General features: G+C 37.8%; 3 protein-coding genes across 3 annotated transcripts; all 3 read right to left on the bottom strand.

Moving 5' to 3' along the window:
* Positions 1-263: 263 nt before the first annotated feature.
* LOC122591862 (probable LRR receptor-like serine/threonine-protein kinase At1g51810) lies at positions 264-8481 on the bottom strand. Its single transcript, XM_043764091.1, has 8 exons — positions 7730-8481; positions 7116-7583; positions 6831-6966; positions 1142-1213; positions 979-1047; positions 808-879; positions 652-726; positions 264-560 (listed from the first exon to the last, which is right to left on the bottom strand). The coding sequence occupies exons 1-8, from the start codon at positions 8427-8429 to the stop codon at positions 512-514; spliced, it is 1641 nt and encodes a 546-aa protein (XP_043620026.1). The 5' UTR covers positions 8430-8481; the 3' UTR covers positions 264-511.
* A 589-nt stretch (positions 8482-9070) lies between these two features.
* Positions 9071-11558, bottom strand: LOC122593349 (protein CYPRO4-like). Its single transcript, XM_043765742.1, has 2 exons — positions 9892-11558; positions 9071-9560 (listed from the first exon to the last, which is right to left on the bottom strand). Exons 1-2 carry the CDS (start codon positions 11467-11469, stop codon positions 9267-9269), a joined length of 1872 nt encoding a protein of 623 aa, XP_043621677.1. The 5' UTR covers positions 11470-11558; the 3' UTR covers positions 9071-9266.
* Positions 11559-13066: 1508 nt separating this feature from the next.
* LOC122594636 (putative disease resistance protein At3g14460) lies at positions 13067-17385 on the bottom strand. Its single transcript, XM_043767067.1, has 2 exons — positions 13740-17385; positions 13067-13384 (listed from the first exon to the last, which is right to left on the bottom strand). Exon 1 carries the CDS (start codon positions 17368-17370, stop codon positions 13762-13764), a length of 3609 nt encoding a protein of 1202 aa, XP_043623002.1. The 5' UTR covers positions 17371-17385; the 3' UTR covers positions 13067-13384; positions 13740-13761.
* Positions 17386-17848: the final 463 nt, after the last annotated feature.

Below are 17848 nucleotides of genomic sequence, written 5' to 3'. Positions count from 1 at the left end.
TGACCACCGCCGTATTGCACGGGTATCATGTTAGTCGATTATAATTAGTTTTGTCATTAGATTATACTGGCAGAACTAAGAACATAGGAGGATTGCATCGACTGTCGAGATGTAAGTTAAAATGTGAAAATTGTAAAAAATCGAAAGGAATTCAAGAGAATTTGAAAAATGATAAAACTTTCATTAACCAACTAATAATGAGTTATTAGCTATAGGTAGGCGCGCAGGCTTATTTACAAAGAGAAAAAATATTACTTACAAGCTAGGTCAATAAGTCATACTACTCGTATTAGCTAATTGCATATCAGTCTATAGTCTCTACAATATACATTCATAGGTACATAACAAACTACATAACCAAATAAAAATAGGGACTCGCAAATCGCAATGAAAGGTATTTTCCGACCCTTACATGAATTCCAACGTTTTCTATCATGTTCTTTTGAACATGAGAGGATCTTAATTCGTTCAAGTAAATATATGCTCGTGTATCTATCTCTTGAGATGGCAATCATCTCCATCTTCCAAATTGTATCTCCTTGGCAAGTTTGCCAAAAAATCTGTGATTTAAAGTCTGAACATTATGAATCAATAAAACATACATCGTCATATTCAAAAACCATGTTCTTACAGAAAATGCAATTTTCTTACCGTACAATCACGCCTTGTCTAACATTAGGCAGGCTTTGGGGAGGCCCTCCGCTAAAGTTGTTATTATTTACAAATCTGTTTTGAGAAATACTATAAATCAATCAACAAAACTCGTGTTTAGACTTTAAAACATCCCGAAGTAGAAATGTAACTTACATTTCATGAATGTTTGGCAGTGTGCCTATATAAATTGGAAATTGGCCCCCAAATTCGTTATCGTTTAGATGCCTTTCCACAAATTTAGAGGGAAAAAAATTGTGAGCATTCAAAATATATAAAGTAAAAACAAATGCAAGCTAAAACACAGAATAAAGACATGAAACTTACAAAATTTCTAGAGACTTCAATGGACTCAAATCTGGGACAGGACCGGAAAGCTTGTTCATGCTTAGCCTACTGCATATGTACATTTTGTTAAATTATGTAGTACTTGTTGGTCTGTTTAATTGTTAGAAATGATTTGAGTTATTGAATCAAAGAGGCTACATACAGTTCCTTTAGAGCAGTCAATCCTGCAATATCTTGAGGTAACGTTCCTGCTAGTGAGAGCCCGGTTAGGTTCCTAAAAACAAAAATCAAACTCTTAACACCAATGATAAAGGCAAACACTGTCCTAAATGGCTAGATTTTAAGTTTTTTTTTTGAGGATATTTATAATTTGTATACAAGTTAAGTAGACATTAAACAGGATCATAACAACCATGAACTAACTGTCAAACTTGTGATATGTTCGTTGTAAACGATATGAGGAAAGAAATGTTTGTATTGTATGATATTTTTCCATTACAATTGGGATGCAATTTATACATGAATTAGAAAGCTAAGTATGGAAACAATTAAATTCATTTGTCTGTCCCTTTGCTGGAAATGAGTCGGCCATAATCCTTTCCTTGTTGCTGCAGAATCATGTAATTAGGGAAATGATGACACTGATCTGATCCCATTCTTGTTAACACTCCCCCTCAAGTTGAATTGTGGGATTCCCAAAATTCAACTTGCTGAGACAGTTGTAGAACACATTTGTTCCCACTGCTTTTGTTAGGACATCAGCCAGCTGATCTGAGGATCTGACAAACGGTAGCTCAATAATTCCTGCTTCTAGCTTCTCCTTGATGAAATGTCTATCAACCTCTACATGTTTTGTCCTGTCATGTTGAACCGGATTTTCTGAGATCTGGATGGCAGCCTCATTGTCACACATGATCTGAGTACTTTTCCTTGGGGGAAATCCTATCTCAGTGATAAGTCTTTTTATCCATAGCGCTTTTGCTATTCCTTTTGCTATGCCTCTGAATTCAGCTTCAGCACTTGACAATGATACAACTTTTTGCTTCTTACTTCTCCAGGTGACAAGATTACCTCCTACTAATGAAAAATAACCGGATGTTGATCGTCTGTTCCCTTTATCTCCAGCCCAGTCAGCATCTGTATATATCTGAATATTCAGGTGTCCATTTGAACTGTACAGAACTCCATGGCCACTGGTTCCTTTGAGATACCTAATGATCCTTAAGACTGCATTCGTGTGAGAAACTTGTGGTAGGTGCATAAATTGACTTACTACTCCAACGGCATATGCAATATTTGGACGAGTGTGTGACAGATATATTAGTTTTCCTACCAATCGCTGATACCTATTTTTATCTGCCAGCTCAGCTTCTTCTTCGATAAACAGCTTCTGGTTCATGATCATTGGTGTATCGGCTGGTTTGGAATCAATCATCCCTACTTCTGATAAGAGGTCTAATATGTACTTTCTCTGACATATAAATATTCCCTTTGCTGATCTAAGCACTTCAATTCCAAGGAAATATTTGAGATTTCCCAGATCTTTCATTTCAAATTCTGTGAACAACTCTTCTTTTAACCTTTTCATTTATTCTTCATCATTTCCAGTAATAACCATATCATCAACATAGATGATCAAACAAGTTACACAAGTGCCTCTAGTTTTAAGGAACAATGTGTGATCTGAGTTACTCTGTTTATATCCATTCTTCTTCATTGCAAGAGTAAATCTACCAAACCAAGCTCTGGGAGACTGTTTAAGTCCATACATCGATTTTTTCAATCGACATGCTTCTCCAGGCTTAAACTGTGCTGAGAAACCAGGTGGAGCGTCCATGTATACTTCTTCTTTTAGTTCTCCATGCAGGAAAGCATTTTTAACATCAAACTGATGAAGAGGCCATCCTTGATTAGCTGCAATTGAAAGAAGTACTCTTATAGTGTCCATTTTTGCAACTGGAGAGAAGGTTTCTGAATAATCGATCCCATATGTTTGAGTGTATCCTTTTGCAACTAACCGAGCTTTATATCGTTCAATTGCTCCATCTAGTTTGTATTTCACTGTGAAGATCCACCGACAACCTACTGTTGATTTTCCTTTTGGCAGAGCACACTGATCCCATGTCTCATTCTTCTATAATGATTTCATCTCTTCAGCCATAGCATTCCTCCACTTCTCCGATTTTAAAGCTTGTTCAACGCTTGAGGGAATTTCTTCTGCATAGAGGCTCGCGGTGAATGCTTTCGCATTATCAGACAGATTTCCTTCTGCTATGTTCGCCATTGGGTACTTGGTTCCCTTCGTGGTTTTTTCTGGTGAATATCGTTTTGCTGGAACTCCCCTGTTTGCCCTTGCTGGAAGAACATATTTTGGCACTCCTTCATTTTCCTGCACATTATCAGAAGGAAAAACTTGGATATCCAAGTTCTCAAACTGAGAATTTTCATCAACTGAGTTCTCAGATTGGGAAGAGTTAGATAATTGAGAATTTTCATCAACTGAGTTCTGTGATTGGGAAGAGTTAGTAGGGCTAGATTGAGAAGAGCTATTTACCTCAAATATCATAGTAGGAGCAGGACTTTCTGGGGTGGCATCGATATCTGGATTCTCAAGAGATGTAGTACTGTGATTTTGGAGCTCAGTACTTATGGTAGTACCATCACTCAGCCAACTTAGTGGGTCACTTTGTTTCCCCTCCTGACCACTGTGTTGGGGTGAGTAGTAGAACTTTGTTTCCAAAAAATTACAATTCATTGTGGTGAACATGCGATGTGTTTGTGGATTGTAACATCTGTATCCTTTTTGATTCACCCCATATCCCACAAAGACACATTTTTCAGCACAAGGATCAAGTTTATCCCTGTATGACTTGGGAATGTGAACAAAAACAGTACATCCAAAAACTTTGGGTTCGAGAGAGAGAGGTTGCGGAATTGTGGTACGTTCAGACAGGGTATCTAATGGTGTTTTCATTTTTAAGATTTTGGTTGGAAGACAGTTGATTAGATAAGTGGCAGTGGCTACAGCTTCTGGCCAAAAAGATCTGGGTGTATGAGACTCAATTATGAGTGCTCTTGTTATTTCTAAAAGGAACCGGTTTTTTCGTTTAGCAACACCATTTTGTTCTGGGGTATGAGGGCAAGTAGTTTGATGTACTATTCCTTTGGATTGAAAGAAAGTTTTCATCTGTGAATTCACATATTCTCCTCCATTATCGGATCGAAAAATTTGGATAGATTTTTGAAATTGATTCTGAATCATGGCATAAAAATTGATGAATCTATCATAAACTTCATCCTTACTTTTTAGAAAATAAATCCAAGTCATGCGGGTATAATCATCAACAAATATTATATAATACCGAAAGTTTTGACCCCCGATTACAGGGGCAGGACCCCTCACATCAGAGTGAACCAAAGAAAAAGGATTTTTGACCCTTGTATTTTTGGGTTTAAATGGTTGTCTATGGCTTTTGGCTAAAATGCACGTTTCACAAGTGCTTGGTTTATTTAATGGAAACAAATCGGGAAACAAAGTATGTAAATAACTAACTGACGGATGTCCAAGTCTTCTGTGCCATAACCATGCTTCTCTTTCAGTAGTTCCATGAGCTAGCATCACAGTACCATTTTGATTCACTTCATCAACATAATATAATACATTTCTTTCAGTGCCACGCCCAATGATCCGTCCCGTCCTGATATCCTGTAAGAGACAAAAGGTCGAATGCATTAAAACAGAACAATTGAGTTCTTTTGTTACATGGCTAATGGACAACAGTTTGTGTGATAATGAAGGGACATGAAGACAATTAGGGAGTTTGATGGTTGGAGAAATTTTAATTGTGCCTCCGGTTTTTACATCCATTTTTCCTTTATTTGCAGCTTCGATGTGGGTTTTAGTGGGTTTGGATATTTCTGAAAAATCTGACAATTCATACGTCATTGTATCAGTTGCACCACAGTCAAATATCCAAGGCCCATTTGGGTTTTTAAAATGGGTTTGGGCCATGAATGCAGATCCATTTAGGTTTGGTGGGCCATTATAAGGGGGCAACTGATTTGGGCCTAACATACGTGGGCCATTAAAAAATCTGCCAAAAAAGGAGTAATTAGGTTTAGGGTATTTGGTTGTATGTGGTCGGTTTTTATAAAAAGGATAAACCCAGTTTTTATAAAAAGGATAACTCTCCCTTTTTTGGAAAGTGAATCGGGACACACACACATTTGGGGATTTTGGAGAATATCTCCTTCCTTCCCCTGTACCTTCAACCGAAAAACACTCCTCCTCTTCTTCTTTTCCGGCCGCCGCCACCGCTACTCCTCCAAAGCCACTTGATTTATTATTCTTTTGTTGGGTAGAACTGCTGGTGGTGGTCGGATTTTTCTTGGTCGGATTCCTTTTACTTGCCGTTTTATAGTTATCCGTCCACCAATCGGGATACCCGATGAGTTCAAAGCATTGATCTTTGGTATGTCAGTTCATACCACACTCTTCACATGTGAGATGGCTTTTGTCATCCTTGGTTGCCGGTTTCTTTTTGCCATCAAATCAGCGAAAACCTTTGGTAGCCATCCCTACGCCGCCGGTTTCTTCAACAAGCAACCCGGTTCCTATGCCTTGATTATTGTTGTTGGTTGCTCCTAAGATCACTTGGTGAGCGGCCTCCTTTCGAACCATGCCGTATGCTTCTTCGGCAGAGGGTAATGGATCGACCCGGAGGATTTCTCTCTTGGTCGGTTCAAACTTTTGATCTATTCCGTTCAAGAACTGAAATAGTTTTTGTTCAGATCTTATTTGGGTATATATTTGGATATCTTCCTCATTTTTCATGGGATTTGGATCTATACGATCGATTTCTCCCCATACACCTTGGAGTGAAATTCAAAACTCTTCAAGGGTTTTATCCCCTTGTTTGAGTTCATTGGCTTTGACATGAAGGTTGAATGCTTGAAGTCTGTCCTTGCCGCTGCTGTAAGTAACCACCAATGCATCCCACAATGCCTTGGCTGTGGGATACTCGGTTAGGTTGCCGGCTATATTGGGCTCGATATTTTGGATTAGCCACGAAAAGACGATCAGGTCTTCTTGTTCCCATACTTCTCTTTGTTCTGATGTTAATTTATCGGTTGGTTTTTCTGTTAAATGTTTAAGCAAGGTTTTTGATTTTCCGCCTATTGCGACTCGAATCATTCGAGTCCATATAGCGTAGTTTTGGCTGTTTAATTTGATATTGATTTGGAGATTATCAGAAAGTTTTGGATTTGTGGGTTGTTGATTGATATTTTGTCGGAGTAGGTTTGCTATTTGGGTTGCAAGATCTAACCCAGAACCGCCGGCGTCATCTGCCATGGTGGTTAGGGTTTTGATGGATGATTATCGTGATTTTAGCTGGTAAGTGATGAGACCAGAACCATGGGCTCTGATACCATGTAAACGATATGAGGAAAGAAATGTTTGTATTGTATGATATTTTTCCATTACAATTGGGATGCAATTTATACATGAATTAGAAAGCTAAGTATGGAAACAATTAAATTCATTTGTCTGTCCATTTGATGTTTCTTTGCTGGAGATGAGTCGGCCATAATCCTTTCCTTGTTGCTGCAGAATCATGTAATTAGGGAAATGATGACACTGATCTGATCCCATTCTTGTTAACATTCGTTTCTAATAAAGCGCTTCAAATTGTGTTAGCATTTAAGAAAACTTTGTGCGACTGTCAACCATGTGCCCAACTGAATAACCCTTTTACCTGTCAGTTAACCTCTAAGATCTAAAGTTTTACCCGATTTACCCATTAGAGATAATATACCCAAAAAGCATACTTCGTCAAAATGTGTACTATTATACATGATTTAAACAACGTATGGTTTGTCTTATCACTTACAAACTGATAACTCGAACTTGATCTCCTTCAAAACAGCTTATTCCAGTCCAAGGATGTCCTTTAGGCAAGCATGGATCTCCATTCCAATCATCTGGTGGATTTTTCAAGCTTTTCTTCAATCTTTGCAATATCATTGCTACAAAGAAATAAAACTTATGAACCATATATATATTATATATATTTCAAAATACTAAATTGATCATTTCTTTTTTCTTTCTAAAGAATCAAGCTAACTTTCCAAAATTTGTTTATCAAATACAAGAGAGCTTAAAATCACCATGGTACCGTCTTTGCTAAGAGTTGTTGCAGCAAGAGGCAAAATTTGATATATCTCTCCTGCATTGATAGTAGGACCAACCGGCATGTCAATCCTCGGAGTCAGAGTGATCTTTATGTCACCAGAGAGAGGCCATTCTGTGCCATAAACTGTCGCACCTTTTGTACTCACATTGAGATCCTGATAGAAAGTGTCATCACCGATGAACACAGTGAACACTCTCCAGCTATAAGGACTTGTGCTTCTATTGTCTTGGAAGTACAATGCAACATAATACCGACTGCCAGGCAGAGAAAAGGGTGGCCATTCTATCGTGAGATTCTTACCTCTGCTTGTGGTTGATCCCGAGAGGAATACCTTCGTTGGTGGCCTGTTCCAAAATTCTGACGATGTCACATTTACATGAGCTTGTACTGTAGGGTTTATGTCAATAAATGGTTGCCAGTATCGATTGAATGGATCATCTGGAAAACTAGTTCATATGTTCATGTATTAATTCTCTCATCATAAATTAACCCGGATCCTGTCAGAAACTAAATATTCATGAGAAGCGTTAGAAATGCACAAGTTTTGTAAGGCTGATGGAAAAGTTCTCACGCTTTTCGACAATATTTAGCTTCCTATATGATCAGACCTCTATTTAGGCAAAATGTAAAAAAGCATAGGTTTGAGAAATCTGTTTTATACCGTACAATATCACCCTTGGAGGCAAAGTTAGTCCGAGCAATTGTAATCAAGCCATATTTGCTAAAATCGGTTGAATTATATAGAGATGGATCAACATTCATCACTTCTAACGAAGAAATAAAAGGGCTCGATTTTGACTTGGTGTGTTCATTGCAGGCCAAACATATGCTGAGCGTATTAGATTGTGCAGTTACAATGATCTCATAATACGAGCTGAGGCCATTTTTGTAATCCTCCGACGTATTCACAGTGCCCCATGTTGTACCATCAATAATCTGATCAAAAATGGGTGGTTCATTGCTGCCATCGAATCCACCATAAAAGTAGGTGGTCCTGATAAGGAACTTGCTGCCTGTGATCACCGGAAACTCGTAGCAATGTTTGCCAGGACCGTAGGGAAAATAACGAAGGGTCGTGAGTATGGGTAGAATATCGGTTTGTTCTAAGGTTGTTATGTTTCCAGAATGGGCGTAGCCTTCATCCTTCAAGTATGTTAATCCATCTTGTTCAAGGTTGGTTTTGGAACCGCAATTGATGAAGTAACCTTGAAGATTTGGGGGAGGCGACGGTGGTTGGCCCATGATTAGGGAGAAGGGAATGCTAAGAAGCCATAAAAGGAAGATGGGGAAGAACATGGTGAGGAATATAGGGAGGCATTAGATTGAATTTTTGTCTGATTTCTTTCTTTCTTGGTGTCCATTGGGGCTGAGAGAGGGATAATTTGGAAGGAATATGTCTGGGGGGTGGTTCACCATTAAAATTCCACATCCATTAAAATAGATAAGTTGACTTTCTCATTGGTCAACTGTACACGTATATATGTTAACATTTCATTGTAACCAGACAGTCCCCTCATTCCCTTGTATAAATCAAATCAAATCAATTCAATAGAATAAAGATAAATAAAACTCAAACATGAATGATTTAAAGGAGATTAGCTATGAAAAATTGAAAAGAAAAAAGAAAAACACAATCAAAATATAAGGAAAACCGATTTTGATTGCTCAATGTCCAGCTAATCCAGAGATTTGGCTGGTTGGTTTCATGGTTTGGCCCGCATTTTGCAGCCAAAACCAAGCTGACCATGTTCCTAAGCTAATCAACAAGGTTCGTTCGAAACATCCCCCTAAATGGACCAACCAAACATCTCGCTTTTTGAGAGTCATACAACACAATCTGTCCACTAGGTAATGCTTTATACTGGATCAAATATGGGTTTAGCACTGAATATCAAGTACTACGTCATCTAAACACAAGCTATAAGAAAACAAGTCGATTTATGAAGCAGAAAACCACACTAAAATACTTTCTGCAACTGCACAAACACCTACTTCAATCATTCGTTCTATGGGAAGTCAATATTCAAAACTATAAAACAAAACAATGAAAACAAAACATACCACTTTACATCTGTCAATTTATTATAGACACCTATGAAGACGACACTCACAAGTAGAAAATAGAAAGACTAACTATCTTCGTTTGCCTTTCCCATCAGACATGCTAAATGATGTCACTTTCCCGGGAGTTGCCACCACTAGCGGTGCTTCTGGGGAGTCACTAACTGCATATTTGTCGTGCATGAACCGACTTTCAATGATAGATTCATCCTTTGTCATAAGCTTATAACAGTAACAGCTCTTCAGCCCTTGCTGATTCCTGTAGCATTCATGTGCACTGTTCTTCACCCGCTGGAAGTCCCAAATAACACTGAACTTGCCGACTGTTGCAACCAGGTGACGTTCCTGCTTTCCACTTTCTGTGACCTGAAACATAAAAAAGATAAATGTCATACACATTCTTGATCATAAATGTCATACACATTGTTAATCTAAAAGGCACATTCTTGATCATAAATGTCATACACATTGTTAATCTAAAAGGCACACAGATGCAGTTCATGGTCTTTTCAGGCCAAATGAATCATATATTTAACATGAGTATGTTATGAACAAAAGTCATTAACTAAGGGATACTATTAAAGTTCTATCAAGTCACATGAGTCAATCCACTATATCATATTTAGCTAATTAGAGTATGAGCATCAACAAAATAATGAAAATACTTTATTAACGAAATGATAACAAGGAATCTTACCCATGAAAATCGGCCACCATGGAAAACATTCTGCTTCCCAGCTGTATGTGAATCCACCGGAGTCAGCTTCAGTAACCTCGGGGCTGGAATTTTGCTGCCCATTCGACCACTAAACCCTGTTTTTGTCTTCCCATCTTTATCAGTGAACAGAGTACAGATCAAAATCAGATAAGTGTCGGTCGTGCCCAATATCCACTTTCCATCATACGTAACATCAACATGAGTAATAGGAGAACCAAGCCCTGGGAAAGCCGTCTTAGCCTGCCTCATAGAAGTCGTCGAGTACAACCTAATTTTCCCATCCAACGACCCAACTACAATCGAACCATCACCAGTGGTAGCAAAACACTGGAAATTCGTACCCCTTGAAAACTGATGACCTTTATTCCAATGCAAAACAGGCGAACTAGTCTGAACCATCCCTCTCCTATCTCTCATATCCCATTGAGACAACCTATTATCATCCAAACCCAAAAACGTCGATTCAGAAGGATCCAACTGTGACCCTTTCGTATCATTCGTTATATCCCTCATCGTTATATCCGCTCCATCCTTTTCAAACTTCCATTCAGTCACAATCTTTCCCGTCTCAATATCCAACTGATTCACCCCACTCGAATGAGGCTTACCCTGTTGTACAGGACTCATAAGCAACATATTCGTCTCACCTCTCATCAGCAACGCCTTCTGCGGCGTCCTCATCCCACTCCCACTCGACGAACCACCAATTCCACCCTTAAATCCACTATTATCAAACTTAACATAAACCCCTTTCCCATGTATCCCATGACTAAAATTCTTAACAACCTGCACACCACTCTCATTAACCAAAAAACTATTATCCAATGCACCTAATGCCAAACTCTGTATCCCTCCATCACTCGCCGCTTCTTCAAACTCCTGCATCAAATCATTCCGTCCTTTAACCGGCGTTTTCCAAACTCCCTCATCTTCCTTCTCCCACATTTCATCGTCCGCAATCTCCGGTTTCGCCCACCCTATAAAATCCTTCCCATACACCTTAACCTTATTCTCATCATTATCCTCCACTCTATACACATTTTCAAACAAACAGCTCTGAAATTTCGTCACAAAATCCCTATACCCTTCATCAGTCATAAACCTCATCGCCCAAACGTTTTTATCCACGAAATCGACACGTTTTTGTTCACCAAACATTTTCAATTGCATTTTAGTTGAAACCCTAACCCTAACTTTACTTCCTACTTTCAATATCCAATCACCTCTGACGTCATCATCATCATCATCATCATCATCATCATTTTTAATGAATTTATAACTAGTGAGTTTTTCAACAACAATCCATTTAGCAGCAGGAGTATTACCGTTAACATGTACATACAGTTTCACAGAATTAGGGTTTTGAGATTGTACGGACGACGAGTACTTCAGTTTTAACGCTTTAAGTTTGGAATCGATATCGTCGACTTCCGGAATTGGTTTCTGGTGATCGGATTTTGCGTCTTCGTAAACTTCGGAATCGGATTCCGTCTGTGAATTCCGGTCGGAGTCGGAGTCGGAAAGATCTAAACCTTCACGACTGTGTGAACCGCCCATCGGAAATTGATAGAATTAAAATTTATTAATTTTTGTTATTTAAGGGAAATGAGTTTTGATTTTTTTTTTGTGGAATTTGAGAGAAGATATTTTTTTGGCAGAAGAATTTGGAGTGAGGTGTGTGTGGGGTTTATATAGTGAGGATGGGAAAGCGTGTTTGCGTAAATCTGAAGCGTACACGTGTTATACGTGTCTTGCTTGTCGATTAAGAAAAGGTTCGGTGCGATTGATGGGTTTTATGGATTAAGATAAGATACAAAACTTTCATATACCAATTGTTTGGAGACGCTGTTACGAAGTAACTTAAACAAAAAAACGACAAGAAGAATCTATATAATGACTCAAGATTTGAACTTTAGCAGCTTGTTTCAAAATACTCCTTTTTTTAACAGCTATTATAAATACTAACAATCGATATTTAGAAAGAAAAATTTAGCTTATTTAGTTTTAATTCTTTTATCATTTTAATCATTCACTTTTTATCTTTGTTAAAATAGCTAAGGAGATGCAACCTTTTAATTTTTTATTGTTTTACTCACCTACCTTTTAGCTTTTATCATTTTAGTCTATTCATTTTTTCATACAATAGTAATTAGAGACAAGTAACATACATTCACAGATACTTTTCCCTTGTTAAAATGTGATGCAACTTTAGATTAATTGTAACATGAATCACTCACAGTTTGAAGAATGCTAGAAAATAGTATCAACATATTAATGGATACCAACATGCAACTAGATAACCTACAACTATTTCATTTTAACTTCCACATGACTTACCATATCACTTGAAATGACTACTTTTGCCATATCATTAAAAGGTAGAATGTCACGTCAACACTCATTATTGAATCCATCCATTTATCCCTTCAATCTAAATTTTTCTTAAGTTTATCAAAATACCCTCAATGGTAACTTCATCAAGTCTGCCTGACTATGAGACCGATTGGTTTCAAACAAAAGTCAGCCATAGTGATCCGGGAGTCCCATATGGAAGTGCTCTTGCTTAACGGATCAAAGGTACACTTAACTAATAGAGAAATCAAGACCTTTAAAATATTGTATATTTATGACCTTTGTTGTTATTGTTTATATAATTTTTTTAATTTTAACTAGAGAGGTACCCAATAACTCAACTTAAGCAAATGAGGTGGTGGCAACAACTAGTGGTGATAGCGGTAACGACTGTTTGTAGTGATGACTACTTTGAAGTGGTGAAGTGGTGTAGTTAACTGAAAGTGATTGAGGTAGTTAAAAACTCAAAGTTTTCAATAAAGTGGGGATACAATTTCTTATTAAGTACAGTAGTAAAGATTAGTGAAAGAATCAATGAATGAAAATAGTATTACTATGGTCAAAATGGTTAAAGTTAAGATTGAAAATATGTTAAATTTACCACTGGTATTAGAAGGTAGACTATGTGCTAAAATGAGTAGATGCATTCTAAAAAAAATAAAATGTGGCTAATTAAAGTGGCAAAAAAACGAAAAGTCACATAACATTATAATAAAAATAAAAAGTGTGTGACTAAAGCGGTAGTAAAATACTAAAAGATTGCATCTTATTTTTAAAAAAAATAAAAAGTAGATGACTAAAATGATCTAAAAAAACGAAAGGTAAGATATAAATGAGTGATTTTTCCCTACTAAGAAATTACTCTGGGTTTTGGCAGCCGGATACAGGATTAGCATATTAGTCTGCCCAAATGATATTACAATGTTTAGTTCTAGTATAGATACCCAATTGAAAGACTGGAAGGTTAACATAATCAAAAATACACCACGAGATCGATGCCCATCTTAGAAACAAATCCGGTTTCTGTTGATCCAGATCATCCATATTCCAGTTTGAATAGCCGCCGCATCAAGTAGGGAGGGGCCTGGTTTGGGAAACCCGCAGCGATCAGCCAAAGTACCTACATTCGAAAAATGATTATCAAGATTTTAAACTTAAGTTGAATGACTATAACAGAATATGAAAATTTTAATTGTCAATCTTAGTTTAGTAATTATTTATAATATTCAAAATCCAACTGTTTTAATTACTTATTTGACTTGCATAATTGACTTTCTTACAAATTTAAAAGATCAATAGGCATGTCCATGTTAAAAACCAAATACTGAAACACAAACTCAATATTTAATGGTATGAATACTAAGTTGTATACTGAGAAAATATGTAATATCAAATCTTTGAATGAAAGTTAAAACATTTACTTAATATAAAAAATTGAAAAGTGAAAGAGTTCAAATGCAGAGAGAGTTGTGCACCTGCATATGACTTCAGGATTCTTTAGTCTATGTCTATGCACGGAATATGGGAGATCAGGGGCCAGTAGTAAGAGCCTTTTCTGCTACTCCTTTCTTTCAAATTTGGGCATGCATAGATTGTCAAACTTAAAAGTGATGGCAACAACATTTCAGGTAAATGTCTCATTTCTGGGCACTTGTAAATGAAGAGATTTTGGAGAGACGTGAGGTGTTGGAGTCCCACTGAAAGTGATTCCAATTTCTCAAATTCGTTTATGAAAAGATAAGCAAGAGATGGAGGAAGAAGATGGGATAATTGAGCACAATTACTCACATCTTCTAATGGTCCACCCCATAACTCTAGCCGAGCAAGTGAGGTCGGAAAGTTCTGAGGGCCCCACTCTGAGATGGGCTTCTTCAACCTCCCAATTCTAAGATAGTTCAATTTGGGAGGCCAGAGGCCACGAGGAAACAAATCATCCATACTTGGACAGTCTAGTATTGCCAGATATTTTAACGAGGTGAGATTTGGCAACTCCTGGTCTGGAAATGATTCTAAACGTGGACAATCTCTTACTACTAATCGAGTGATATGAGTGAAGTAACTCAATTCAGTGATCACTTTCATATTTGACCAATCACGTATATATATGCCTTCAAGCATCCTCATAACACCCGTACTATTCTCTCCTCCCAAGTCCATTGCCTGACAACCGTTAACCACAAAAGACTTGAGGTTTTGCCCTCCCCCTGTTAGGAAGGATACAGATGTAAGCGAAGTACAATGTACTATCCTCAACATCTCAATGCTATTTGGACAAATGCAGCTCTCGAGATTGTTACAATCCCGTATATCCAACATCCTAAGAGATGTTAAGTTCTCCATAATATGTCGCCACAGCCGATCATTAAGCCCTGAAATTGACCACATATCTAACTGGGTGACTGAAACAGCTGCCTGAGTTAAACTTAGGACACCATGACCACATGAGGCTATATATAGACCCCTAAGTGATGGCAGTGTGTCAAGTGAGACGTCTACCAAATTAGGGCAATTTTCAATGTGAAGCATTTGAAGGCATGGAAACAATGCATCTACATCCCCACTACTGATTGACCATGCTTCCCACCCGGGCATATCCTTAAAACGTAGGTGTTCAAGTGAAGGGAACGCAATACTAGTCCCAAGTAACTCCAAACCCACAACTTTCACCCCATCGAGGCCCTCAATAAACAACTCCTTAAGTAACGGCAAATGCCCAAATGGTGGTAGAGTTGTACATTTTCTACACCTACGCAATGACACATTACTCAAGCAAAAAAACGAAGGATCTGCAACCCAGGTTGGGAACTCTTTACCCCCATAAGCCACGATTTTGAGCTTTTTCAAATTATCCTTACGAGGATTCAACACATTAAGAACCTCCTTCTCAAGTCTTCCATTTCGAGAACTGTCGAAAACATCACTCCATTCCACCTCTAATTCACTAAGCCTCTTTTGTGGTACGCTAGCCTCATGTGCTTGCATTGCATTTTGCACTTTCTCAAGCCCCTTAATGGATAACTTTCCATGGATGTTTTCGAAGTCTTTGAGCTCTGTGATTGCAAAGCCATTATGTTCTCCAAGAATGATCTTGGATAGAGTTTGCAGGCTTTTCAACTCGCCAATGCCCATAGGCATCTTTTGCAGAAGGGGAGTATCCCTAATGTCAAAATGTCTCAAATGTTTTAGCCTTAAGAAGCTTTTGGGCAACCTTTTCAATCTACGGCAGCCAAAAAGGATCAATGTTTGTAAATTATATAAATTACAAACATTTTCTGGTAAATGTGTGATTTGAGTTCGAGATAAATTAAGATACCGCAAATGCTTCAAACTACCAATGAAATCTGGTACCTCGCATATCTCAAAACAACTTAAACTAAGGACCCTTAACAATGGTAACTCAGGAAGTAAGTCAGCCAAAATCTTACCAGATAAATAGAAACGTTGCCAACTTTCTTCCACCCCTGCATACACCGCTAAGAATGTTCTTAGACCTTTAGCTCTTTGGAATGCCTTCAACTTCTCATAAACTACATATTCTTCACGAATAAATGACATATGGCGGTACTTTTCTAAAGCTTCATTCTTCACCCTCTTCTCCAAACTTGCAAAAAAATCATCTGCAACAAATGTGGCCAAATCATTCATAAGGTCATGCATCACAAATAGTGATTCTTCATTTGGCACACGTTGAAAGAAGGACCTTGCTAACAACTCTTCAAAGTATTCATGACCTAATCGTTCGGAGAGCTTCCATTGTATTGTTTGATGCAAAAACCCCTCAGCCATCCACAATAAAATCAAGTCCTCCCTGTCAAACACGTAGCCTTTGGGAAACAAGGCCAAGTATGCAAATAACTGCTTCAAGTGTGCAGGTAGATCATGGTAGCTTAGTCTAAGAGCCGGAACGATTCCATCTTCCTCTTGTAACATCCATATCTCACTATACAATAGTTCCTTCCACTCTTGGTCATTTGTTTTTGTCCTCAATGACCTTCCTAGTGCTCGTAAAGCTAAAGGTAAGCCATCACATTTTTTCACAATACCTTCACCATGTGGCTTAAGCATTGGATGTGAATCAAAGTTATTTTCACCTAATGCATGTTGGGCAAATAGAATCATGGAATCATCATGTGAAAGACTTTGCATATAGTGTGGATTATTGTAACCAAGTTTCTTTAGCATTTGATGCTTTCGAGTTGTCATGATAATCTTACTTCCAGGAGCTGTTGATAGAAATGGGCCAACTAAGGATTCCCAATCCTCAAAGCTCTCGCTCCATACGTCATCTAAAACAAGTAAAAATTGTTTCCCCATAAGTTGATCTCTAAGAGCTGCTTGAAGCAGATTTAGATCTGCAAATTCCTTGTTTTCCCCTGTCACAGATTGAAAGATAACTTTGCTTATATCAAAGCTATCAAACACATCTGAAACACAAACCCATGCCTTGAGTTGGAAGTGATCCTTCACTTGCTTTTCGTCATACAAAAGTCTAGCTAGAGTTGTTTTACCTATCCCACCCATACCAACTATGGGCACAATGCTAAAGTTTTCATTACATGTTTCATCCCGCAATAGCTTGTCAAGCAATGCCTTCTTGTCCGCTTCACGTCCAACAATGCTGGATGTGTGAACTAGAGACGTATGTAATCTTCTAGTTATACTTTTTGACCTTCCATCTTTCACAATTAACCCAAGAGTAGTTTTTTCATCTAACAGGTCTTGTAATTTAGAAGTAATATTGTTTAGGTTATCTTGCATCCTATTACCTATTGAGAAACTTGTGCAACAAGTTGGGATGAGCTTTCTTACCTTGCTGGTGATGTGTCCAGACAAGTCGTGATGCATAGCCTCGGTTGCCAAATCGTCAAGTATGTCATCTATGTCATAGGCCAGATGTTGGAGACCGTTCAGCCATCGTTTAACGGAAACATCGGTGATCTCCTTCTGAGAAGCATCAGTGAGCACATCTCTGATCTGAAATAACGATCGCTGCCATTTCTTTATGTCAGAATTGATTCCCTTATCACTGGCAAGTTTTACAAAAGCAACAGAAGTTAGTTTCTCAAAGAGCACTGTGAGGAATGCAGAAAGAACAATCTCAGCCATGATTAGAGCAAAATATAACGGCAGTAGAGTAAAAATGCAGATTAGTTGAGTGCATAAAGAAATGATCCCTGGGTCAACCCTTTATATTATATTAAGTTCTACCTACTGCAACTAGTGGCAGATTTTGAGTCATAGATGTTTCAGGGCCAATCTTGTAAAGTTTGGAATATGGGCCTCTTGATTTAGATTGTTGGAATAAGTCAGCAACCTTTATTTTTTTTTGGTAAAGATAGCAAAGTTAAATTTTAAAAAACCTGAAAGAGAAAGGTCACACTTACAGAGAATTAACAAACAAATGTGACATATTTGTAAATGAAATATTAAGTTAATTAGATTAGTGACCACATTTGTTTGTAAGGGCATCATTTCTCAATTTCTCAGTCAGATACTAATTACATTTGAAAGTTGTTACACCCTAGATTGTCTGCCACTTTGATATCCGCTGTCATTTTGATGTTCTGTGCTTCTATAAATGTGT

The sequence above is a fragment of the Erigeron canadensis genome, chromosome 3 (genome assembly GCF_010389155.1).
Source record: "Erigeron canadensis isolate Cc75 chromosome 3, C_canadensis_v1, whole genome shotgun sequence".
Classification (NCBI taxonomy): domain Eukaryota; kingdom Viridiplantae; phylum Streptophyta; class Magnoliopsida; order Asterales; family Asteraceae; genus Erigeron; species Erigeron canadensis.
This window is presented reverse-complemented; position numbering and strand designations above follow the sequence as displayed.

What these genes read in the sequence shown, in the direction of transcription:
- LOC122591862 (XM_043764091.1), bottom strand. Translation starts at nt 8,429, where the DNA reads ATGTTCTTCCCCATCTTCCTTTTATGGCTTCTTAGCATTCCCTTCTCC. An exon ending in TTGAAGTCTCTAGAAATTTT is followed by an intron (nt 880 to 978) that starts GTAAGTTTCATG and finishes ATTTGTGGAAAG; the next exon opens with GCATCTAAACGATAACGAAT. An exon ending in AGACAAGGCGTGATTGTACG is followed by an intron (nt 561 to 651) that starts GTAAGAAAATTG and finishes TTTAAATCACAG; the next exon opens with ATTTTTTGGCAAACTTGCCA.
- LOC122593349 (XM_043765742.1), bottom strand. Translation starts at nt 11,469, where the DNA reads ATGGGCGGTTCACACAGTCGTGAAGGTTTAGATCTTTCCGACTCCGAC. An exon ending in ATGGTGGCCGATTTTCATGG is followed by an intron (nt 9,561 to 9,891) that starts GTAAGATTCCTT and finishes TTTATGTTTCAG; the next exon opens with GTCACAGAAAGTGGAAAGCA.
- LOC122594636 (XM_043767067.1), bottom strand. Translation starts at nt 17,370, where the DNA reads ATGGCTGAGATTGTTCTTTCTGCATTCCTCACAGTGCTCTTTGAGAAA.